Source organism: Macaca thibetana, chromosome 10 (genome assembly GCF_024542745.1).
Source record: "Macaca thibetana thibetana isolate TM-01 chromosome 10, ASM2454274v1, whole genome shotgun sequence".
Taxonomy (NCBI): Eukaryota; Metazoa; Chordata; class Mammalia; order Primates; family Cercopithecidae; genus Macaca; species Macaca thibetana.
Window position 1 is genome coordinate 82,180,113 of NC_065587.1, and position 25,828 is coordinate 82,205,940.

Genomic DNA, 25,828 nt, shown 5'->3' on the forward strand with positions numbered 1-25,828 from the left:
CACCTTACCCTATTCCCTCCACTCCTCAAGTAATTCCAGTCTCAAGTCTTGAATTTCAAATAGTTCCTGGGACCTACGTATTTAAAATATTCTAGGCTGATTAGAGAAGAGACAGCTGAACCAAGCCTTTAAAAAGTTATAGACAGTTTTCCATCAACCTAATTAAGCACTGGTTCTTTCTTGTGATCTTAAAATATCTTTGTAATTGGTGTGTGTGTGTGTGTGTGTGTGTGTGTGTGTGTGTGTGTGTGTGTACATGCATTTGGTTTTCTTAATGCACTGGTTTATTCTGCTGTCTTATTAGCTATACATGCGTCAGCATCACCATGTCTTTGATAGGTCAAATCAGGTCATTGGTGTATGGTGATATCATATGATATCACATGGAGACATATTTAAACTTAGAATCTGATGTTTTTAACACCAGAATCTAAGCCAATTCCCAGATATAAAGGCTTCTATCTGTAGTCCCAGTGAGATTCCATTCACTGAAGGTATTTCCTGTTAGGAAAGCTACAAGGTGGTGATTTGATATTATAAACATTATTCCAATGATAATGTAAGAAATGTTCCTTTTTTCTCTCTCCATTGATTCCATTAAATACTAGAAATTTTAAGTCTCTACAGAGCTATTAAACACTCAAAATTTAGGAAGGATTTACAAGGCTGACAATATCTAATGTCAACTTACAAATATCCTGACAAACCACAGGTTACTTCCATTACAAAATAAAAACAGTAGTTAAGATTTGTTAACATTGCCTTCTTGCCTCAATTTCATCTTACTTATAACTTTAAGACTTTATATAGATTTAAGGTATAGCTTGGTGTGGATTTAAGGAAGACCTGGGAAGAAACTCAATCTACCAGGTATTGAATTTTTATATGATAAATTAGAAGCTTTTCCTAAATCAGGAATACACACAGAGAGAGAGAGAGAGAGAGAGAGAGAGAGAGAGAGAGACTGCAAATTGTCCAGCCATCAAAGGTCAAAATTTTAAACTCAGATATTGATGATTGGCATAAAGTACTACAAGTCATAAACATCTAGAAAATCCTCATCAAGTTATACTGAAAACAAATGCCAATCATCAGGCTTTATAACCTAAATAAATGCATGGGATGGGGGTGATCCAATAATACATTAATTAAGTTACTGACCTATCTACTTATTTACATGTAAAATCTGTAGGCTCATCCAGTAATCAAAACAGTCTTATGTGAGGCAAATGTAATTTTCAGTATATTACCTACAACTAAAAAAAAATAATTTCAAATACAAGACAATCATTTCACAGAATGAGTTTTCAGTTTTATTTTTTAAAAATACATAAAGTATATTTCTTTATGTAAAAGACAAGTCAAAGAAGTTTCCTACTTCGGTTTACTCACATATTCATGTACTAATCAACTTTTTGAGCAATATGACAAAACTCCAGACCATGCAAAGCCAGTTTCTAAAGAAGACTAATTACTCCTTTCCTTGCACTCTTAATCCTCTAAGAGTCCCTTCCAGTAATATCCAGGGCTGGCTGTTTGAAACTCATATTTATGATATCTAGATTATGCCATGCATTCATTCAGTTTGTTTTTTCAGTGTGAGGGTCTCCTCTTCTAGCAAGTACAGACACGTACACAAGTTCAAATGGAACAATCTGAGGAAAACATGTTGTTTTTTGTGCATTTACTTTCTTTGGTCTTAGCCTACCTCTCACCCAAAAACTAAAATGATTTAGTATGATACAGTTAAGCGTTTACATAATAATTTCAAGATGGTGGGAAAAATGTTACCCACAATATACTTCAAAAGAATAGAATATATTTATATGAAGGGTACAAAGCAAGGCCCAACATTTCCTTTCCGAAACATGTGGCCAATTTGATGTCCCTATGTGGTGGCTAAAGAACACAAAATTAAAAGTTGTAGCATCTCTTTCGAGTGGTTTTGAACACATAACATTGTATGAGAGCACCAAAAGCATTGCAAAATTTTCTGAACTTGTTTATTAAAAATCAAAGAATGAAAGATATTCATTCACACAATGGAAAATGTCTGATTAACTTTCATTTCACCATCCCATGTAAGTACTGCTAAACACCAATGAAATTCATTAAAAACTTAAATCACTTTGTAAAAGTCATGGGAGGAAGCAAATAATTATGTACATTCAACTGTAAAATCTGTTATTAAAGAAAAAGAGATGGAAACTATTTCAACAATATGCTTGTGAAAAATGAAGAGAAAGAAAAAAAAAAGGCTTGAAACATCAAAAATGTTGAGATCAAACAATACCCCCAACCTCTTTTAATCCTCTAAGAGTCCTTTCCAGTCATATCCAGGGCTGGCTGTTTGAAACTGATATTTATGAAATCTAGATCATGCCATGCATTCACTCAGTTTGTTTTCCCAATATGAGGGTCTCCTCTTCTAGCAAGAAACTCTCAGTCATGTAGCAACTTAGTCACTTCTGTAGCAGAAGCCAAGTACAGCAAATGGCCAATGAGTTAATGAATTAAACACTTCATTCCAAAAGCAAGGTTTCCTCTTCCAAATATGATAAAGATTAGTAAACAATACAACTACTCTTTTCTTTTTGTGTCAAAACAAAGCAAACAATAAATTTAAAACAGGTAATCACTTCATCACATACACAACATGAACTTACTGATAAGTACTCCAACAACGAGAGGCCATGGCAATTTTGTAAGGGGAGATCCAGATGTCAATTTGCAGAAATTATGGAAGATACAGGAACATGCTGAACCGCACTGTGTATATACAATGAGCAAAACTCAGATTGAAGGAAACATTACAGGACAAACAGTCCAGGTTACCTGACAGAAAAATAGTCCTTGCTTTGCTTAATATATATAAATTTCAATTACCAGAGTTTATTTAAATCACACCAGTTCCTCGACAATATGGTTCAAATTTCAATTACCATGGTATATTAACTCTGAGTAATTGCATGAAATATAAACTCCCCCTGAAATATAAACTCCCCGCCATCTCCTGGGTTCACAAACCACTGCAAACATCAGTGATGCACATCACCATCGGTGACCAATCATGACATTCTTTGAAAGTCTGTCAGCGATGTGTCACTGTGCATAGACAGCAAGTGGAAATGCTGCCTCTCTGTCTCTAAGTGATGAATCTACAGAAGAAAGTGAAGCAAAAACAAAACAAAACAAACAAAGTGATAATGCTGGAAGTGAAATTCAAATGCAAGATAAATGAAGTTATACAATAAATAAGTGACCACGGGAATGTCTGACACTGCTGCCATTACGGCTCTAGATATATAGACAGAGGAGCTTAATGAAAGAGGATCTTATCAAGGAGTGGAGTTGTGACAAAAAGGATGAAGATGTCCCAGAGGAAGTGACATTAGTAAAAATTTCACACTAAAGGAAGACTGGCAGCTACGTGGTGACACTGAAAGAGCAAAGGGTAAAATGTTGAAGGCTGATCCAAAATTAGAAAGGAGTATGAAAATTCACCACCACATAGAAAAGATGCTTGTGTGATATCATAAGTTACATGCTGAGGAGGCAAGCACTGTTCAAATTCTAAATTTTTATCCTAAATAAAACACTGTTAATGCTTCTAAATTCTTTAGTGTACTAAATATTGGTTTTACTTTTTTCTGTTTCCATACACATTTATAACCAACAGTAAAAGAGTTTTCTGGGTTTTTCTTTCCGTTTTTCTTCTTTCCTCTTTTTGAGACAGAGTCTCACTCTGCTGCCCGGGCTGGAATGCAGTAGCATGATCATGGCTCACTGTAACTTCAAACTCCTGGGCTCAAGCCATCCTCCCACCTCAGCATCCTGAGTAACGGGGACTACAGGTACATGCCACCATGCCCCGCTAGTTTTTCTTTTGTATTTATATAGAGAGAGACAGGGTCTTGCTACGTTATCCAAGCTGGTCTTGAAACTCTAGCCTCAAGTGATCCTCTTGCCTCGGCCTCCCAAAGCACTGGGATGACAGATGTGAGTCACTGTACTCAGCCAAGAGTTTTTAATGTTTTGGCAATAATATTTAAAGGTCTTGGAACAAGCTAAATTTACGCCATTAAGACCACTCTGCATGATTCAGCTTGCATGGTCATTTTATGGTCCAGCCCTACCATGCAAAGTATGGACTGTCTGTATACTATAAAAATAAGAAAGAGATAAAAGAAAAATCCAGAAGAGGTAGGTCTACCCAGAGAGTGAAGGGGAACAGAACTTAAGGACTACTATTCTTATTTCACAATATAATACTGCACTAAATAGTCATCTTTTCCTTCTCCATCGTGTCTTCCCTCTAAATAACAAAAAAACAAGCAAGGATGAAACAAAGATGCCAATTACCAAGAATGGATAATAACTAAGAATTTATGTTCCTCACTTTAAAATATTTTATCTTAAAATCTATGTATCCTAAAAGTAGAGATAAAATATTCTTTTATTCAATTTATGTATAGACTAGCTATTTAGCTCAATATTACTTTGTAGTAACAAGGGATATGTTAATTGTGGGGAAGGAGATTATAAAAACCTACCTCCATTAATGCTATATACTATAAATTACCTACCAAATACCCACTACCATTGGTAATAAAACTGCTATTTTGTTTGGGAAGACAATGTGTCTATCCTCAAGCCATGAACTATGAGATGGTAATTATGACAACTCACTCAATTTCCTAGGCTCCTTTGAGCCAAGTGACTGAATTCTGCCCCCTTCTCAACTAAGGAGAAGTTTATTGAGGGAGATTCCAGAAAAATTTTGTATCCCAGATAAAAAAGGAACATACATCTGGCACTACTCCCTTTGCCATCCCACCTTACTCTCACCTTGAATGCAGATGTGACATCTAAAATTTCAGAAGCCATATCACATCCATGAGGCAAAAGGTATAAGAAAAAGGCCCAAGAGAACACCAGATATGTTGGCCCTAGCATCGTCAGAAACCTAAACTAATGCCAGCAACTAACCACCTCCAAACGTATTACTATGTGGCTAAGGGCCAGAGAGCAAGGGGACAAATATGCATTTCTTAAACTACAGTCAGGTTTTCCATCGTTTGCAGCCAAAAGCATTCCATGGATTAATAATTCTTAAACTAATCAAATGTAAGGATAAATCGTCAAAGACTAAAGAAAACAAGAGTGCTCTAATTTATAGAGGTAGAATGCCAAGCAGAATAAATTCTTCCTGCTTTAATTTGTATTTCTACTTGTACTGTGATAATGTTTGTACAATTACTTGAAAAGAAAAAAAGAAAAAAAAAAACAAGAAACATTAATGCAATAAAAAAATTCTAAATTTATCACACTTTAAATTACAGGCATATCTTGGAAATATTGCAGGTTTGGTTCCAGACCACCACAATAGAGCGAATATTACAATAAAGTCAGTCAAACAAATATTTTGGTTTCTGAGTACATATAAAAGTTATGTTTACACTTCACTGTAGTCTATTCAGTGTATAACAGCATTATGTTTAAAAAAAACAATGTGCATACCTTAACTTTAAAATACTTTATTGCTAAAAAATGTTAACAGTCATCTGAACCTTTAGCAAGCAATTCATAATCTTTTTGCTGGTGGAGGGCCTTGCCTCAATGTTGATGGCTGCTGACTAATCAGGGCAGCAGTTGCTGAAAGATGAGGTGACTGTGGCAATTTCTTGAAACAAACTAATAATGAAGCTCATCACATTGAATGACCCTTCCTTTCACCAAAGACTTCCCTGTAGTACATGATACTACTCGACAGCATTTTACCCATAAAACTTCTTTCAAAACTGGATTCAGCTCTCAAACTCCACCATTGCTTTATCAATAAGCTTACCGAATATTCTAAATCCCAGCTGGGCACGGTGGCTCATGCCTGTAATCCCAGCACTTTGGGAGACCAAGGTGGGTGGATCACCTGAGGTCAGGAGTTCCAGACCAGCCTGGCCAGCATGGTGAAACCCCATCTCTACTAAAAATACAAAAATTAGCCAGGTGTGGTGGCAGGTGCCTGTAGTCTCAGCTGCTCAGGAGGCTAAGGCAGGAAAATCGCCTGAACCTGGGAGGCAGAGGTTGCAGTGAGCCAAGATCGTGGCCACTGCACTCCAGCCTGAGCGACAGAGTGAGACTCCCTCTTAAAAAAAAAAAAAAAAATTCTAAATCCTTTCTCATTTCAACAATGCATTCAGCATCTTCATCAAGAGTAGATTCCATCTCAATAAATCACTCTTTTTATGTATTCACAAGAAGCAACTCCTTACCTGTAAAGTTCTATCATGAGATTGTAGCAATTCAAGCCACATCTTCAGGCTCTACTTCTAATTCTAGTTCTCTTGCTATTTCCACCACATCCTCAGCGACTTCCTCCACTGAAGTCCTGAATCCCTCAAAGTCATCCATGAGGCTTGGAATCCATTTCTTCCAAATGCCTATGAATGTTCATATTTTGACTTTCTCCCATGAATCACGAATATACGTAATGGCATCTAGAATAGTGAGTCCTTTCCAAAAGGTTTTCAATTTACCTTGCCCGGAACCATCAGCGGAATCACTATCTATGGCAGCCTTAGCCTTAAAAAATGCTTTCTTAAGCAATTAAGACTTGAAAATCGAAATCGCCCCTTGATTCACGGGCTGTGTTAGCAGGCATGAAAATAACAGAGATCTTGTGTGACAAGGTGCATTGTCAATGAGCAATAATATTTTAAAAGGAATCTTCTGAGCAGTACATCTAAACAGTGGAATTAAAATATTCAGTAAACTATGCTATAAACAGACATGCTGTCATCCAGGCTTTCTTGTTCCACTTACAGAACAGAGGAGTAGATTTAGCATAATTCTTAAGGGCCCAAGGACTATTGGAACAGTAAATGAGCACCGGCTTCAGTTGAAAGTCATCAGCTGCATTTGCCTCTAACAAGAGAGTCAGCCTGTTCTTGGAAGCTTTGAAGCCAGGGACTGACTTCTTCCCCCTGAAAGTCCTAGAAGGTATCTTCTTCCAATAGAAGGCTACTTTGCCTGCATAAATGATCTGTTTGTTGTTTAGTGTAGCCACCTTCATCAATAATCTTGGCTAGATTTTCTGGATAACTTGCTACACCTTCCCCATTAGCACCTGCTCCTTCACCTTGCACTTTCATGTTAGGGAGATGGCTTCTTAAACCCCATGAGCCAACCTCTGCTAGCTTCAAACTTTTCTTCTGCGGCTTCCTCACATCTGTCAGCCTTAACAGAAGTGAAGAGAGTTAGAGCCTTGCTCTGGATTAGACTTTGGCTTACCGGAATGTTGTGACTGGTGATCCACCCAGACCATTAAAAATTTCTCTATTATCAGCAATACGGCTGTTTTGCTTTCTTTTCACACGTGTTCACTGGAGTAGCGTTTTCAATTTCCTTTGGGAACTTTTCCTTTACATTCACAATTGGTTGATTTTTTGACAGAAGAGGCCTGGCTTTTGGCCTATCTTGGCTTTCAGCGTGCCTTCCTTACTAAGCTTAATCATTTCTATTATAGACTTAAAGTGAGAGATGTGTGACTCTCCCTTCCACATGAACACTTAGAGGTCATTGTAGGGTTACTAACTGACCTAATTTCAAAACGGTTGTCTCTCAGAGAATACAGAAGTTTCAGGAGAGGAGAGAGACAGGAGACTGGTCAGTCGGGAGAGCAGTCAGATAACACACATTTATTGACTAAGTTCACCATCTTATATTGGTGCAGCTCCTGGAGCCTCAAAACAATTGCAATAGTAACATCAACAATCAACGACTACAGATCATAACAGATATAATAATGAAAAAGTTTGAAATACTGCAAGAATTACCAAATTGTGACAGAGACATGAAGTGAGCACATGGTGTTGGGAAAATTACACCAATAGACTTGCTCAAAACAGGATTGCCACAAACTTTCAATTCGTAAAAAAAAAAAAAAAAAAAATCTGCAAAGCATAAGAGAGCAAAGCACAGTAAGATGAGGTATGTCTGTACTGACCTACTATATACTTCTTTTAAGAAGTGTATCTGGAGGGCGGAGCAAGATGGCCGAATAGGAACAGCTCCAGTCTCCAGCTCCCAGCGCAAGCGACACAGAAGACAGGTGATTTCTGCATTTTCAACGGAGGTACTGGGTTCATCTCACTAGGGAGTGCTGGACAATCAGTGCTGGTCAGCTGTTGCAGCCCGACCAGCGAGAGCTGAAGCAGGGCGAGGCATCGCCTCACCTGGGAAGCGCAAGGGGGAAGGGAATCCCTTTTCCTAGCCAGGGGAACTGAGACACAGAACACCTGGAAAATCGGGTAACTCCCACCCCAATACTGCACTTTAAGCAAACGGGTACACCAGGAGATTATATCCCACACCTGGCCGGGAGGGTCCCACGCCCACGGAGCCTTCCTCATTGCTAGCACAGCAGTCTGTGATCTAATGGCAAGGCAGCAGCCAGGCTGGGGGGAGGGGCGCCCGCCATTCCTGAGGCTTAAGTAGGTAAACAAAGCCACTGGGAAGATCGAACTGGGTGGAGCTCACAGCAGTTCAAGGAAGCCTGCCAGTCTCTGTAGACTCCACCTTTGGGGACAGGGCACAGCTCAACAACAACAAAAGCAGCAGAAACCTCTGCAGACGCAAGCCACTCTGTCTGACAGCTTTGAAGAGAGCAGTGGATCTCCCACACAGCGGCTGAGATCTGAGAACGGACAGACTGTCTGCTCAAGTGGGTCCCTGACCCCTGAGTAGCCTAACTGGGAGACATTCCCCACTAGGGGCAGACCGACACCCACACCTCACACGGTGGAGTACACCCCTGAGAGTAAGCTTCCAAAGCAAGAATCAGACAGGTACACTCGCTGTTCAGCAGTATTCTATCTTCTGCAGCCTCTGCTGCTGACACCCAGGCAAACAGGGTCCGGAGTGGAACTCAAGCAATCTCCAACAGACCTACAGCTGTTGAAGACCTACAGAGGGTCCTGACTGTTAGAAGGAAAACTAACAAACGGAAAGGACACACACACCAAAACCCCATCAGTACGTTACCATCATCAAAGACCAGAGGCAGATAAAACCACAAAGATGAGGAAGAAGCAGGGCTGAAAAGCTGGAAATTCAAAAAATAAGAGCACATCTCCCCCTCCAAAGGAACGCAGCTCATCGCCAGCAACGGATCAAAGCTGCACAGAGAATGACTTTGACGAGATGAGAGAAGAAGGCTTCAGTCCATCAAACTTCTAAGAGCTAAAGAAGGAATTACGTACCCAGCGCAAAGAAACTAAAAATCTTGAAAAAAGAGTGGAAGAATTGATAACCAGAATAATTAATGCAGAGAAGGCCATAAACGAACGGACAAAGATGAAAACCACGACACGAGAAATACGTGACAAATGCACAAGCTTCAGTAACCGACTCGATCAACTGGAAGAAAGAGTATCAGCAATTGAGGATCAAATGAATGAAATGAAGCGAGAAGAGAAATCTAAAGAAAAAAGAAGAAAAAGAAATGAACAAAGCCTGCAAGAAGTATGGGATTATGTAAAAAGACCAAATCTACGTCTGATTGGGGTGCCTGAAAGTGAGGGGGAAAATGGAACCAAGTTGGGAAACACTCTTCAGGAATTCATCCAGGAGAACTTCCCCAACCTAGTAGGGCAGGCCAACATTCAAATCCAGGAAATACAGAGAACGCCACAAAGATACTCCTCGAGAAGAGCAACTCCAAGACACATAATTGCCAGATTCACCAAAGTTGAAATGAAGGAAAATCTTAAGGGCAGCCAGAGAGAAAGATCGGGTTACCCACAAAGGGAAGCCCATCAGACTAACAGCAGATCTCTCGGCAGAAATTCTACAAGCCAGAAGAGAGTGGGGGCCAATATTCAACATTCTTAAAGAAAAGAATTTTAAACCCAGAATTTCATATCCAGCCAAACTAAGTTTCATAACTGAAGGAGAAATAAAATCCTTTACAGATAAGCAAATGCTTACAGATTTTGTCACCACCAGGCCTGCCTTACAAGAGACCCTGAAGGAAGCACTAAACATGGAAAGGAACAACAGGTACCAGCCATTGCAAAAACATGCCAAAATGTAAAGACCATCGAGGCTAGGAAGAAACTGCATGAACTAACGAGCAAAATAACCAGTTAATATCATAATGACAGGATCAAGTTCACACATAACAATATTAACCTTAAATGTAAATGGACTAAATGCTCCAATTAAAAGACACAGACTGGCAATCTGGATAAAGAGTCAAGACCCATCAGTCTGCTGTATTCAGGAGACCCATCTCACATGCAGAGACATACGTAGGCTCAAAATAAAGGGATGGAGGAAGATCTACCAAGCAAATGGAGAACAAAAAAAAGCAGGGGTTGCAATACTAGTCTCTGATAAAACAGACTTTAAACCATCAAAGATCAAAAGAGACAAAGAAGGCCATTACATAATGGTAAAGGGATCAATTCAACAGGAAGAGCTAACTACCCTGAATATATATGCACCCAATACAGGAGCACCCAGATTCATAAAGCAAGTCCTTAGAGACTTACAAAGAGACTTAGACTCCCATACAATAATAATGGGAGACTTCAACACCCCACTGTCAACATTAGACAGATCAACGAGACAGAAAGGTAACAAGGATATCCAGGAATTGAACTCATCTCTGCAGCAAGCAGACCTAATAGACATCTACATAACTCTCCACCCCAAATCAACAGAATATACATTCTTCTCAGCACGACATCACACTTATTCCAAAATTGACCACATAATTGGAAGTAAAGCACTCCTCAGCAAATGTACAAGAACAGAAATTATAACAAACTGTCTCTCAGACCACAGTGCAATCAAACTAGAACTCAGGACTAAGAAACTCAATCAAAACCGCTCAACTACATGGAAACTGAACAACCTGCTCCTGAATGACTACTGCGTACACAACAAAATGAAGGCAGAAATAAAGATGTTCTTTGAAACTAATGAGAACAAAGACACAACATACCAGAATCTCTGGGGCACATTTAAAGCAGTGTGTAGAGGGAAATTTATAGCACTAAATGCTCACAAGAGAAAGCTGAAGATCTAAAATTGACACTCTAACATCACAATTTAAAGAATTAGAGAAGCAAGAGCAAACGCATTCAAAAGCTAGCAAAAGGCAAGAAATAACTAAGATCAGAGCAGAACTGAAGGAGATAGAGACACAAAAAACCCTTCAAAAAAATCAGTGAATCCAGGAGTTGGTTTTTTGAAAAGATCAACAAAATTGATAGACCGCTAGCAAGACTAATAAAGAAGAAAAGAGAGAAGAATCAAATAGACGCAATAAAAAATGATAAAGGGGATATCACCACCAACCCCACAGAAATACAAACTACCATCATAGAATACTATAAACACCTCTACGCAAATAAACTAGAAAATCTAGAAGAAATGGATAATTTCCTGGACACTTAAACTCTCCCAAGACTAAACCAGGAAGAAGCTGAATCCCTGAATAGACCAATAGCAGGCTCTGAAATTGAGGCAATAATTAATAGCCTACCAACCAAAAAAAGTCCAGGACCAGGTGGATTCACAGCTGAATTCTACCAGAGGTACAAGGAGGAGCTGGTACCGTTCCTTCTGAAACTATTCCAATCAATACAAAAAGAGGGAATCCTCCATAACTCATTTTATGAGGCCAACATCATCCTGATACCAAAACCTGGCAGAGACACAACAAAAAGAATTTTAGACCAATATCCATGATGAACATCGATGCAAAAATCCTCAATAAAATACTGGCAAACCGGATCCAGCAGCACATCAAAAAGTTTATCCACCATGATCAAGTGGGCTTCATCCCTGGGATGCAAGGCTGGTTCAACATACGCAAATCAATAAACGTAATCCAGCATATAAACAGAACCAAAGACAAAAACCACATGATTCTCTCAATAGATGCAGAAAAGGCCTTTGACAAAATTCAACAGCCCTTCATGCTAAAAACTCTCAATAAATTCGGTATTGATGGGACATATCTCAAAATAATGAGAGCTATTTATGACAAACCCACAGCCAATATCATACTGAATGGGCAAAAACTGGAAACATTCCTTTTGAAAACTGGCACAAGACAGGGATGCCCTCTCTCACCACTCCTATTCAACATAGTGTTGGAAGTTCTGGCTAGGGCAATCAGGCAAGAGAAAGAAATCAAAGGTATTCAGTTAGGAAAAGAAGAAGTCAAATTGTCCCTGTTTGATGTATGATTGTATATTTAGAAAACCCTATTGTCTCAGCCCAAAATCTCCTTAGGCTGATAAGCAACTTCAGCAAAGTCTCAGAATACAAAATTAATGTGCAAAAATCACAAGCATTCTTATACACCAGTAACAGACTAACAGAGAGCCAAGTCATGAATGAATTTCCATTCACAATTGCTTCAAAGAGAATAAAATACCTAGGAATCCAACTTACAAGGGATGTAAGGGACCTCTTCAAGGAGAACTACAAACCACTGCTCAGTGAAATAAAAGAGGACATAAACAAATGGAAGAACATACCATGCTCATGGATAGGAAGAATCAATATCGTGAAAATGGCCATACTGCCCAAGGTAATTTATAGATTCAATGCCATCCCCATCAAGCTACCAATGATTTTCTTCACAGAATTGGAAAAAACTGCTTTAAGGTTCATATGGAACCAAAAAAGAGCCCGCATCTCCAAGACAATCCTAAGTCAAAAGAACAAAGCTGGAGGCATCACCCTACCTGACTTCAAACTATACTACAAGGCTACAGTAACCAAAACAGCATGGTACTGGTACCAAAACAGAGATATAGACCAATGGAACAGAACAGAGTCCTCAGAAATAATACCACACATCTACAGCCATCTGATCTTTGATAAACCTGAGAAAAACAAGAATGGGGAAAGGATTCCTTATTTAATAAATGGTGCTGGGAAAACTGGCTAGCCATAAGTAGAAAGCTGAAACTGGATCCTTTCCTTACTCCTTATACGAAAATTAATTCAAGATGGATTAGAGACTTAAATGTTAGACCTAATACCATAAAAACCCTAGAGGAAAACCTAGGTAGTACCATTCAGGACATAGGCATGGGCAAAGACTTCATGTCTAAAACACCAAAAGCAACAGCAGCAAAAGCCAAAATTGACAAATGGGATCTCATTAAACTAAAGAGCTTCTGCACAGCAAAAGAAACTACCATCAGAGTGAACAGGCAACCTACAGAATGGGAGAAAAATTTTGCAATCTACTCATCTGACAAAGGGCTAATATCCAGAACCTACAAAGAACTCAAACAAATTTACAAGAAAAAAACAAACAACCCCATCAAAAAGTGGGCAAAGGATATGAACAGACATTTCTCAAAAGAAGACATTCATACAGCCAACAGACACATGAAAAAATGCTCATCACTCGCCATCAGAGAAATGCAAATCAAAACCACAATGAAATACCATCTCACACCAGTTAGAATGGCAATCATTAAAAAGTCAGGAAACAACAGGTGCTGGAGAGGACGTGGAGAAACAGGAACACTTTTACACTGTTGGTGGGATTGTAAACTAGTTCAACCATTATGGAAAACAGTATGGCGATTCCTCAAGGATCTAGAACTAGAAGTACCATATGACCCAGCCATCCCACTACTGGGTATATACCCAAAGGATTATAAGTCATGCTGCTATAAAGACACATGCACACGTATGTTCATTGCGGCACTATTCACAATAGCAAAGACTTGGAATCAACCCAAATGTCCATCAGTGACAGACTGGATTAAGAAAATGTGGCACATATACACCATGGAATAGTATGCAGCCATAAAAAAGGATGAGTTTGTGTCCTTTGTAGGAACATGGATGCAGCTGGAAACCATCATTCTCAGCAAACTATCGCAAGAACAGAAAACCAAACACCGCATGTTCTCACTCATAGGTGGGAACTGAACAATGAGATCACTTGGACTTAGGAAGGGGAACATCACAGGGCCTATCATGGGGAGGGGGGAGGGATTGCATTGGGTATTATACCTGATGTAAATGACGAGTTGATGGGTGCTGATGAGTTGATGGGTGCAGCACACCAACATGGCACAAGTATACATATGTAACAAACCTGCATGTTATGCACATGTACCCTAGAACTTAAAGTATAATTTAAAAAAAAAAAAAGAAGTGTATCTCTGGCCGGGCGCAGTGGCTCATGCTTGTAATCCCAGCACTCTGGGAGGCTGAGGTGGGTGGATCACCTGAGGTCAGAAGTTTGAGACCAGCCTGACCAACCAACATGGAGAAACCCCGTCTCTACTAAAAATACAAAATTACCCAGGCGGGGTGGTGCATGCCTATAATCCCAGCTACTCAGGAAGGCTGAAGCAGGAGAATGGCATGAACCTGGGAGGCAGAGGTTGCAGTAGGCAGAGGTTGCAGTGAGCCGAGATCGCGCCATTGTACTACAGCCTAAACAACAAGAGCAAGACTCCATCTCAAAAAAAAAAAAAAAAAGAGAAGAAATGTATCTCCTTCAGTGTTAATCTCCTTCAAAAATGAGTATCAAGAATGTAAACATTACGAACATTACCTAATACTCTACTCCTTTTATTATATTTATATATCCAACTCATAGCGGCTTTTATGTAGCCTTCATTATATTTATATATCCAACTCATAGCTGCTTTTATGTAGCCACAACAAACTATAGTAGTGAGCCTTAGTCCACATGCTTGCTAACCAATATTACACTAAAACTATACACACAGGACAGGGAGAAACAAATGAACATAAGTCAATTTAGAAAACAGTGATTTGTCCCTTCCTGTCATATCCCTAAAATATTAATAAACTTCCAGTCTCTCCACTCACCACAACTTACATCTCTCCCCATAACTTACCTCTCTCACCATCCTCCCTTTTTCTACTACAAGATTCTACCCAGGGTAACCAACGCAGGTGCAGGTTTCTTGCTGAGTGACTTTAAAGATGAAAGTCTCAATGGGAAAAACTATGGTGTCTATGACTCACTCAATGATAATCACAAAGCACTTGAACATCTATTATCTCTTCTGTCCCTTATAACAGTCCTGTTAAGGGAACAGGATATCACTATTTTCATTTAGAAACAAAAAACTGAGGCTTCAAATGTTAAATTACTCACTGGATTCACAGAACTAACCAACTGACAGTTAATTCACAAAATTAACTCGCAATGGTAGAATCTCTTACCCCACATATCTCTCTCTTATCACTCCATGGCAAAAATTGTCAATAGTTATTTCCATCCTTGTTCTCCATAATCATCCCATTCCATACCAGTCTATAATCAACTATGTCACAGAAACTGTCCCTATCCCGATTAACGGTCTCCAGGTGCCAAATCCAATGTCCAGTCATCTGTGCTCTTAGCTGTCTTCTCAGCAGCATTTGACCAGGTGATGACTTTCTTCGAAATGTTTCTCTCTTGGCTTCCTAGACACTCTTCCTGGTTGTGCCTCTGCCTCGTTGGCTGCTCCTTCTTTCTCCTTTGCTGGTTCCTCCTCCTCCCAGCCTTGACATATTAAACTGGCCCAAGGTTCAGTTTTCAGACCACTGTCTATTCTCACTCTTTAGTGATCTCACCTAGTGACATTGGTTGACATTCCTTTTGATGCCAATGATTTCCAAATGGGTATCTCTCTCCCAACCTGCCCATAAAACAGGAGCTTCCACCCATGTGCATGGAGGTGCTCAGATAACCAACTCCAGAGTTAATGTTTCTGCCTGCCACAGGAAGCTTATCAGAAATCCCCTTATCCAGTATGATAAAAGTTTGGTTAAAATTTTTAAAAGTTGAAAATTCTCAGTCTGAAGCACAGACTCATTCAAAAGAAGAAAAAGATGTATATCTTACACATATTCTTTTTATTTAAAAGACAAAGGGTCATTCTATTTGTCAATCTCTTCATAGAGGACCAAAGCCTTTTCTTTGAATGTGGGTCCACAAATAAATACTCCATATCATCTTTCTTGCATAAACTATAACACAATGAATTGTCCCATGATTTCAAGTGTCATTTTATTTTAAATAGAACAAGAACATAAAGACACCAACAAAGCATTCTAAGTACAGAATGCTTCTATATTTTTATTATTGTTCTCAATCTTTTATAACAGGCATGCCCATATTTAATTCTACAGCAATTTTTCATAAAACAACTCTGCTTTTCCAAGTTAGTTTTCAGACAATTCTCTTAGTTTTCCAACAAACTCTCTTTTTAAACTCACTACTCATCAGTTTACGTGAGACAATGAATTATGTAATAACAACGATTAAAACAGCAAGCAGAATGAGGATTTTGGTGGCATATAATTCAAATGAAAGGAACAGAGGCGGATGATACACCAAAATGTATTGTATTAGCTCTGGATATTTAAGGTGCTATTGGCATCAAGTAATAGGTTTTATGGTGAAAACGGAAAGCACTGGTCAATCTGAGCCCATTAAGTTGGAGATGGGTTAAAAAAGTTACTGATTTCCACTGCCTACTTCTACCACCAGAAAGCCGTATTTCCCCAGCTCTACTCTTTTAGTAAATGGCAAATATCCAACTGCTAAGCTAAAATCCTTAAATCCTCTGCTCAGCTAAAACCCTTAATTCCTCTCTCTTACCAATAACTAAGGCATCAATATTGTCTTTCTAGAAACCTTCAAAATATTTTCTGGATATATTCACTTATCGTTATCTCCATCCCTATCACCTACAGTCCAACGTGCCATAATCTCCAAACTGTAATGACTTTGTAACTAGTCTCCCAACTTCTATTCTTACCTCTCCCCTGGACTGATTCTTCACATAGTAGCCCAGGAAGAACTTTGCAAAATGGGAATGAGACAGCACTGTTTCCCTACTTTAAACTCTTCAATGGCTAGCCACTATTCTTGAATAAAATTCAAACTCCTTGCCATGATCTACCAGGTCCTAAAGGAGCTAGCCCATACCTACTTCCCCAGCTTCATCCCATACCATTCTCCCTTTGCTCACTGCTTTGGGCACACTGACTCTCCTCTCCATTCCTCTAATATGCTAAAACTCCCACAGGGCCTCTGCACATGCAGCTCATTCTGCCTGGAACACTCTTCCACTGACTCTTCATAAAAGCCACTCATTTTTCAGATGTCACCTCAAATGTTATCTCCTCATAAGCGTCTCCATTGATCATCCTATTTATATGCTAATATGTCTCCTTCTGCTAAAAGGTAAGGTCTCATTAGAACATGAGCTTCCTCCATCTTGTTCACCATTATTTTCTTACTATCCAGTTCAGTACCATTTCCTGAATGGAAAAATGAACTACTTGAATAATTCCAGCTGAAAATATTCTCTATGAGATGCAGTGAAATTTCTATACATAAAAATCCTAACCTGATCTCCACAAAAAGAACGGTATGAGAATTTCACAGCAGCTTCATTCGTAATAGTAAAAAACTGGAAAAAAAAAATCAAATGTTCATCAACAGGAAAACAGATAAACAAATTAATGTGCATTTATATTAGGAAATATTACTCAGTAATAAAAAAGAATAAATCAGTAATACAAAGTCTAATAAATGTTTTTTGTGAAACAAGCCAAACAGAAAAGAGTACATTCTGTATGATTCCATTTATATAACGTTCAGAGCAAGAAAAAGCATTTATTGTAATAAAAATCAGAACAGTGGCTGCCTACAAGTTGGAGACTAACTGGAAACAAGCACAAAAGAACTGGAAATATTCTATAACTTGATAGGTGTATGGTTTACATGGGCATATACGTTTATAAAACCGATTAAATCATTTACACTATGCAAATTTTATTACAACTTTTTTTTTTTTTGGAGACAGGGTCTTACTCCATCACCCAGGCTAGAGCACGGTAACACGATCATCGCTCACTGCAGCCTTGACTCCCCAGACTCAGGTGATTCTCCCACCTCAGCCTCCTGAGTAGCTGGGAGTACAGACATGCACATCCAGCTAAATTTTTGTACAGATGGGGTTTTCCTTGTTGCCCATGATGGTCTCAACTCCTGGGCTCTAGTAATCCACCCACCTCAGCCTCCTAAAGTACTGGGATTGCAGGCATGAGCTACTGGACCCAGCCTATCATGAATTTTTAAAAAGGCAAAAAAGTCCTAAATTCATTCACTCGCACATCACATCCGATGTAGAAACCCAAGAAATAGACTATTCACCATCATATCAAGATCTACTTATTAATTTGTTCATCTGCCTTGTAAATTCTTACTCTTCGCAGGCAGAAAATTAAAAAGGTTTGCACCAAACTGAGTGTCTTGTGGCAACACAGCAAGAAAATATCTATCACTACAAAAGATGATGAATTATGCATTTATACATAAGCAAACCATATAAAAGTATGACACAAAGGACAAAACAGTATGTAAGCCATTACAGAAGAACTAAACAATAAGGAATATTGATGAATGCTAAGGTACATCAAATGACTATGTGACCTGGGACACCCATCCTGAGTTGTGTGTTAAGGAACCCCTAAGCCACAGGCAAGAATGCTGTAGTTTTCAACTTCTTTCTATCCCTAAAAACATCTGAATACAATATGTATATTTTCTTATACTCTACTCCCTAAACAGTCATGTTAAGAATCACTATATAGAGCTGTAAGAACCAAAACAGTAGCCACGAGCCAAATGCAGCTATTCAGAAATTAAAACGAGGCAAGGACAAATGGAAAGCTGAATTTTTAATTTTATAAAATTTTAATTAATTTATAATATATTAAACTATTAGAAAGATTTAAGTATACCTGTAATAACTTGGAATGTAAATTTACTATTTCACAGTAAATTTTTATGAAATATAAATACAGATCAAATATTTCTAATAAAAATGTAGTGTTATAATTGAGATGTGGAAAATTTAAACTGGTTATGAAGACTTAATACTAAAAAAGATCACGTAAAATAGCTCATTCATAAGTTTTCCCTGATCATATTTCAAAGTTATATTTGAGATTCACTGGTTTAAATATATTATTGAAACTAATTTCCCTTGTTTTTTTCTACTTTCTTTTTCTCTTTTATGAGCCTAATATTATGAACATATTTTTTTTTAAATGTAGCTACTGAAAAACTTTAAAGTATATACGTGGCACACACTCTATTTCTACTGAATAGTACTGTCCTAAAGCTTGTATCTAAATGCAGAAGATACATCATTATTATACATTAATTTGAATATTTCAAACATCTCCTGACCTTTTCACTTGATTGTCTTCTTTTCTTTAGTTGAATAAAATCTGTTTCCACCCTTTCTGCCAGCTCTAGTTTCCTCTTGTTTCTTTTAAATGCAGCTAAACTGAATCCTATAAAATAAAATAAAATAAAAAACATTAAATATAACATTTAAGAAATACTAGGGCAATGAGTCAAATAAGATAGCTGAAGAGCCTTCCCGGAAGAAAATCCTTAAGAATGTTAAATTAAGGGTTTAAAAAGTATTTTCAAGGTATACAGGGATAGTAGGAAAATAAGAGAAATAAACTAAGTTTTTAAAATTAAGAAAAAGGTCAAACCCAGAGAAACAAAGGAGTCCTGAAGGTAGACACTACCCTCTCAGCATCTGTTGATGCACGCCTCCTCCAACTGTGGTTTTAAAGGTCTCTGCGCATAGGAGGTAAGAGACGAAACTTGGGCACAACGCAGTACGAGAAAACACACTGGAGATTATCCACAAAGAAAGGAGAGAGTCTCAAAGGTTGATATGCCCAGTGAATAGTAGAATGAGAAAAAAAGTCACCAGGCACCAAAACATAAGAAAAAGTAAATAAAACATTTTTTAAACCAGAAAACTTGCAACTCTCAGCTTTGGTTCTAGATGTAAAGAGGAAACATCTCCCTAGAAATTTCATGACTAATGAGGGCATTTAGATAGGCTTCGAGTAGAATTCTTATTACCTGTGAGACCCCAGGGTAAAAAAGTGATCTCAGTGTACCAGTGCTTCAAAGGGCCTCCAAACACAAATGCAAATACTCCCTAGAAAAACAAACTGGCCTTAACTTATCCAGACCTCAAAGAACCCTATGTTTCAATCAACATGTGCTCATAGTTTTAAAAGAAAAATTCACAAAACAAATAAGAGATAAACTACCAAGAATAAAAGCCAGCCAAATATCAGAAAGCATAATCTGAACCACAAAAATCTCAGATACTGGAATAATCAGATAAGAATATAACATATGTTTATGCTCAGAGAAATAAAAGAAATATATCAAAAATAGGATTAAGCAGCAAGATGATAAACTGACCAGGCTGAATTGAAGAATAAATAGAGCTTCAATCCATCAATAAATAAAATAATCAAAATTTTAAAACTTGATATATAAATTTTAACAGCCAATTAGATCCAGCTGACAAGAGAAATTACAAACTGGAACATAACACTGACAAAGTTACTGAGTAAAGTTTTCTGATAATGGCAGACTAAGTTATGCAGAGTCATTATCCATGGAATATTCCTAAAAATGTTGGGTAAAATATTTAAAATATCACCTTAAAAGCACTCAAAACTTTACAAGTACTAAGCTAAATTCTTGGGTAAACTGTGGATTATTGCACTGTGAACATTTGCCAACACTAGCACACTTGCATTTGACTAAATGGCATCAAGGAGAGGGATACATCAAGCCCAGAGCCTATTAAGAGTAGACAGTTTTATAGGAGACACTCCCCACAATAAACTGGGAATTTAAAGGGCTAATTCTCTTAGAGTAAAGCTAATCCATAACTAAGTCCATTACTCCCTCTATCTCAAAAGCAAATGCATGCAGTCAATATTGTCCCAGATTATAGCAGAGCATGAGACTAAGAAAAGATTGGGGGAGAAAACAGGGAGAAGGCAAAGAAAAAGAAATAAAGTATTCGAAAGAGGTGGGGAAAGAAAACTATCTCTAAGAAACTTTTGGTCTCATGGGGCCCTTGCATAGATTTGCAAATACACACACTGTACAATCCCAGAAGGAAAAGAAAGAGAGAAGGAGAAGATGGTTAACTTGAAGAAATAGTAACTGAAAACTTGCCAACTTTGATGAAAGATATGAACACCCAAGACATAAACACCCAAGAAGCTCAAGGAACTCCAAGTAGGAAAACTGGGAGAGCCATACCAAGGCACATTACAATCAAATTGTCAAAGACCAAAGACAAAGAGAGCATCTTGAAAAGCAGATTATCACCTACCAGGGATCCTCAATAAAATTATAAGCAGATTTCTCATCAGAAACTTTGGAAGCCAGAAACAGTGGGTTGATATATTCAAAGTGCTGAAACAACAAAAGCATCAACCAAGAACCCTGGCTGTGGCCAAACGGTCCTTCAAAAATGAGGGGCAAATTGAAATACTCTCAGATAAACAAAAACTGAGATAGTTCTTTTCTACTGGACCTACCCTGCAATAAATGCTAAAGGAAATCCTTCCAGTTAAAATGAAAGAACCTTAGACAGAACTCAAAGCTGTAAATAAACAATGATCTCTGATAAAGATAAATACATGGACAACTGTAAAAGATAGTCTTATTGTAATTTTGGTTTCTAACTATGCTTTTTGTTTTCTACATGATTTTATTTATTTATTTATTTATTTTTTGAGACAGAGTCTCCCTCTGTCGCCGAGCTAGTGTGCAGTGGCACAATCTGGGCTCACTACAACCTCTGCCTCCCAGGTTCAAGCGATTCTCTTGCCTCGGCCTCCCAAGTAGCTGGGATTACAGGCACGCACCACAACGGCTGGCTAACTTTTTGTATTTTTAGTAGAGACAGGGTTTCACCATGTTGGCCAGACTGGTCTCAAACTCCTGAGCTCAGGTGATTTGCCCACCTCAGCCTCCCAAAGTGTTATAATTACAGGCGTGAGCCACCATGTCTAGCTTATTTTCTACATGATTTTAGAAACTAAAGTATTAAAACACTATCAGTCTGTTTGGGGACAAACAATGGGAAAAGATACAATTTTGTAAAAGAGGGTTGAGATAGAGCTGTATAAGAACAGAATTTTTATTTGTTATTGAAGTTAAGCTGGTCTAAATTCAAATTAGAATGTTATAATTTTAGAATGTTAAATGTAATCCCCATCATAACCACAAAAAAAAAGCAAGACAATATACACAAAAGAAAATGAAAAAAGAACAACGCAATAAACCAAGTAGATCTAAAAGATATAAACAGAACACTCTATTCAACAATAGAATTCACATTCTTCTCAAGTTCACTTGACATATTTTTCCAAAATGTCCCATTTGTATGTGAGCACAAATCAAATCTCAATAGATGTAAAAGATAGGTATTGTACAATGTATCTTCTCCAACTGTAACAGGATGGAGTTAGAAATCAATGGTAGAAGAAAACTGAAAAATGCACAAATTGTCAAAACTAAAATACAGAAAGAAATCACAAAGGAAATTAGAAAACGCTTAGATGTGAATAAAAATTAATACACCAAAACTTACAAAGTGCATCAAAAGCCTTATGAAAGAAAAAATTTTAGAGCTATAAACACATTTAAAAAGAAAAAAAGATTTCAAACAACAACCTAGCTTTAAAACTTAAGGAACTAGTAAAAGAAGAATTAAACCCAAAGCTAGCAGAACAAAGGAAATAAAGATCAGAGTGGAGATAAATAAAATATATAATACTAAAAAAAAAAAAAAAGAAAGAAAAACAAATAAAACCAAAAGTTCATGGAAAACATTAACAAAATTTAAGATCTTTAGCTAGATTAAGAAAAAAAAAGACAAATTACTATAATCAGAAATCAAAGTGGGGACATTACTACTGATTCTTCAAAAATAAAAAGTATTATAGGCCAGGTACAGTGGCTCATGCCTGTAATCCCAGCAGTTTGGGAAACCAGTGTGGGTAAATCCCTTGAATACAAGAGTTTGAGACCAGCCCGGGCAACATGGTGAAACCCTGTCTCTACAAAAATACAAAAAATTAGCCAGGCATGGTGGCATGCACCTATAGTTGCAGCTACTCTAGCGGCTGAGATAGGAGGATCGTCTTAGTCTAAGAGGTCAAGGGTGCAGTGAGCCACGTTTGTGCCACTGCACTCCAGCCTGGGCAACAGAGCAAGACCTTGTCTCAAAAAAAAAAAATTATATCTCTATATACGTGTGTGTGTGTGTGTGTGTGTGTTGTGTATGTGTATATGTGTGTATGTATGTATGTATGTGTATATATATGTGTGTATACATATACACGTGCACATATATATATGCATATATGCACACACATATAAATAAGAGAGTTCTATGAAAAACTGGGTACCCAAATATCGGATGACCTAAATGAAATTAACAAAGTCCAAAAACACAAAACCTACCAAGACTGCATCATGAAGAAACAAAATCTGAATTAACCCATATCTAGTAAGGAGACTGAATCAATAATATAAACTCTCCTGGCAAAAAAAAAAAAAAAAAAAAAATTCCCAGACTTCATGGCTTCACTGGAGCATTCTACCAAACATTTAAACAATAAACACCAAAAAAATTAACAAAGGGGAAACATTTCCAACGTCATTATATGAGGCCAGCATTATCCTAATACCAAAACCATACAAAGACACCATAAGAAAGCTACCAACCAATATTTCTTACGAACGTTGATGCACAATTCCTCAACAAAATACTGCCAAACCAAATGCAGCGGCATATTAAAAGGATAATACACTATGACAAAGTGCAATTTATTCCTAAGAAGCAAAGGTCGTTCAACATATGAAAATCAATGTTATACACCAACATTAACAGGATGAAGGGAAAAAGCCTTTTGATCTTTTTTTTTTTTTTTTTCACTATGTTGCTCAGGCTGGTCTTGAACTTCTGGCCTCAAGTGATCCTCCCACCTCAGTCTCCCAAAGTGCTGGGATTATAGGCATGAGCCACCCCACCCAGCATGATCATAAATGGATGCACAAATAATCATGTTACAAAATTCAAAATTATTTCATAATAAACACACCAAACAAACTAGAAATAGAAAGAAACGACCTCAACACAAAAAGGCAAAATGTGAAAAGCCCACAGCTAACATCATATCTATGGAGAAAGACTGAAAGCTTTTCCCCTAAAATCAGAAACATGACAAGGATATGTACTTTCACCACTTCTAGTACTAGAAGTCCAAACCTAATATTAGAAGTACTAGAACTAGAAGTCCTAGAAGTACTGGAAGTCCCAGCCAAGGCAATTAGGCAAGGAAAAGAGGTAAAAGCCATTCAAATTGGAAAGGAAGAAATAAAATTATGACTTGATCTTATACTTGGAACATCCTAAAGATCTCTAACCCCACCCCCCAACACAAACACACAAACCCACTGGAACTAACAAATTCAGCAAAGTTGTATGATTCAAAATCAATACTCAAAAATCAGTTGCATTTCTATAAATTAACAATGAATTAAGAAAGCAATCCCATTTACAATAGCATCGAAAAGTATAAAATGCTTAGGAAAAAAACAAAAATCAAGGAGGCAAAAGACTTGTATGCCGAAAACAACAAAACATTGCTGAAAGAAATTAAAGATGTTAATCATGAAAAGACATCCATGTTCAAGAATTGGAAGCTTTAATATTATTAAGATGTCAATACTACTTAAAGCAATCTACAGATTCAGTGTAATCCCTAACAAAATCCCAATAGCGTTTTTTTTTTTTTAAATAGAAATATCAATCCTAAAATTCATATACAATCTACAGGGACTCTAAATAATCAAAACAATCTTGGAAACAAAAAAAAAGCTGGAAGTCTCACTTCCTAATTTCAAAACTTACTACAAAGCTACAGCAATCAAAACAGCATGGAGGCCAGGGGTGGTGGCTCATGCCTGTAATCCCAGCACTTTGGAGGCCAAAGCAGGCAAATCGTTTTAAGTCAGGAGTTCAAAACCAGCCTGGCCGACATGGTGAAACCTCATCTCTACTAAAAATACAAAAAAAATTAGCCGGGTGTGGTGGTGGGCACCTGTAATCCCAGCTACACGGGAGGCTGTGGCAGAATTGTCTGAGCCCAGGAAGCGGAGATTACAAAGAGCAGAGGATCGCACCATTGCACTCCAGCCTGGGCAACAGAGTGAGACTCCATCTCAAAAAAACCAATATGGAAATGGCATAAAGGTTGTTACACGGAAAAATGCAATAGATTAAAGAGTTCAGAAATAAACTCTCACGTGTATGGTCAATGATTTCATGAGGGTACTAGCACCATTCAATAGGGAAACCACAGTCTTCAACAAACTGTTTGAAAGACTAGATAACCACATGCAAAATAATTAGACCCCCACTTTATACCATATACAAAAATTCATTCAAAATGGATTAAAGACCTAAATGTAAGAGCTAAAACTATAAATCTCTTAGAAAACAACATAGGAGAAAAGGTTGGATATAACACCAAAACATAGACAATAAAAGAGAAAAAAGATAAAAATTTAAAAGACACAATGAGTGAAAGACACAATCAATGGAGTGAAAAGGCAACTCATGGAATGGGATATTTGCAAGCCATATCTGACAAGTGTTAATATCCAGAACACATGAAGAATTCCTATTATCTCAACAAGAAAAACCCTGATTGAAAAATAGGCAAAGGACTAGGATATATATTTCTCTAAGAAAGATATAAAAATGGCTAAGAAGCACATGAAAAGACACTTTAACAGCATAATCATTATCGAAATGCAAATCAAAATGACAATGAAATACCAACTCACAGCCACTAGGATGCCAACTATTTTTTAAAAAGTAAAGGAAAG

General features: G+C 37.6%; 1 protein-coding gene across 10 annotated transcripts in view; it reads right to left on the reverse strand.

The window, feature by feature from the left end:
• Window positions 1–25,828, reverse strand: part of TASP1 (taspase 1) — a 403,549-nt gene that overhangs the window by 300,314 nt on the left and 77,407 nt on the right. For 9 of the 10 annotated variants that reach the window (XR_007717088.1, XM_050745318.1, XM_050745316.1 and 6 more), the window contains 2 exons: window positions 19,274–19,380; window positions 17,424–17,486 (listed from right to left, as the gene is read on the reverse strand). Coding sequence is in view for 9 of the 10 variants with exons in the window: in XM_050745318.1 (XP_050601275.1) it covers window positions 17,424–17,486; window positions 19,274–19,380 (170 nt within the window). In the remaining variant the exon portion in view is untranslated. The remainder of the gene's footprint in view (window positions 1–17,423; window positions 17,487–19,273; window positions 19,381–25,828) is intronic. The other variant, XM_050745319.1, reaches the window with a different exon arrangement.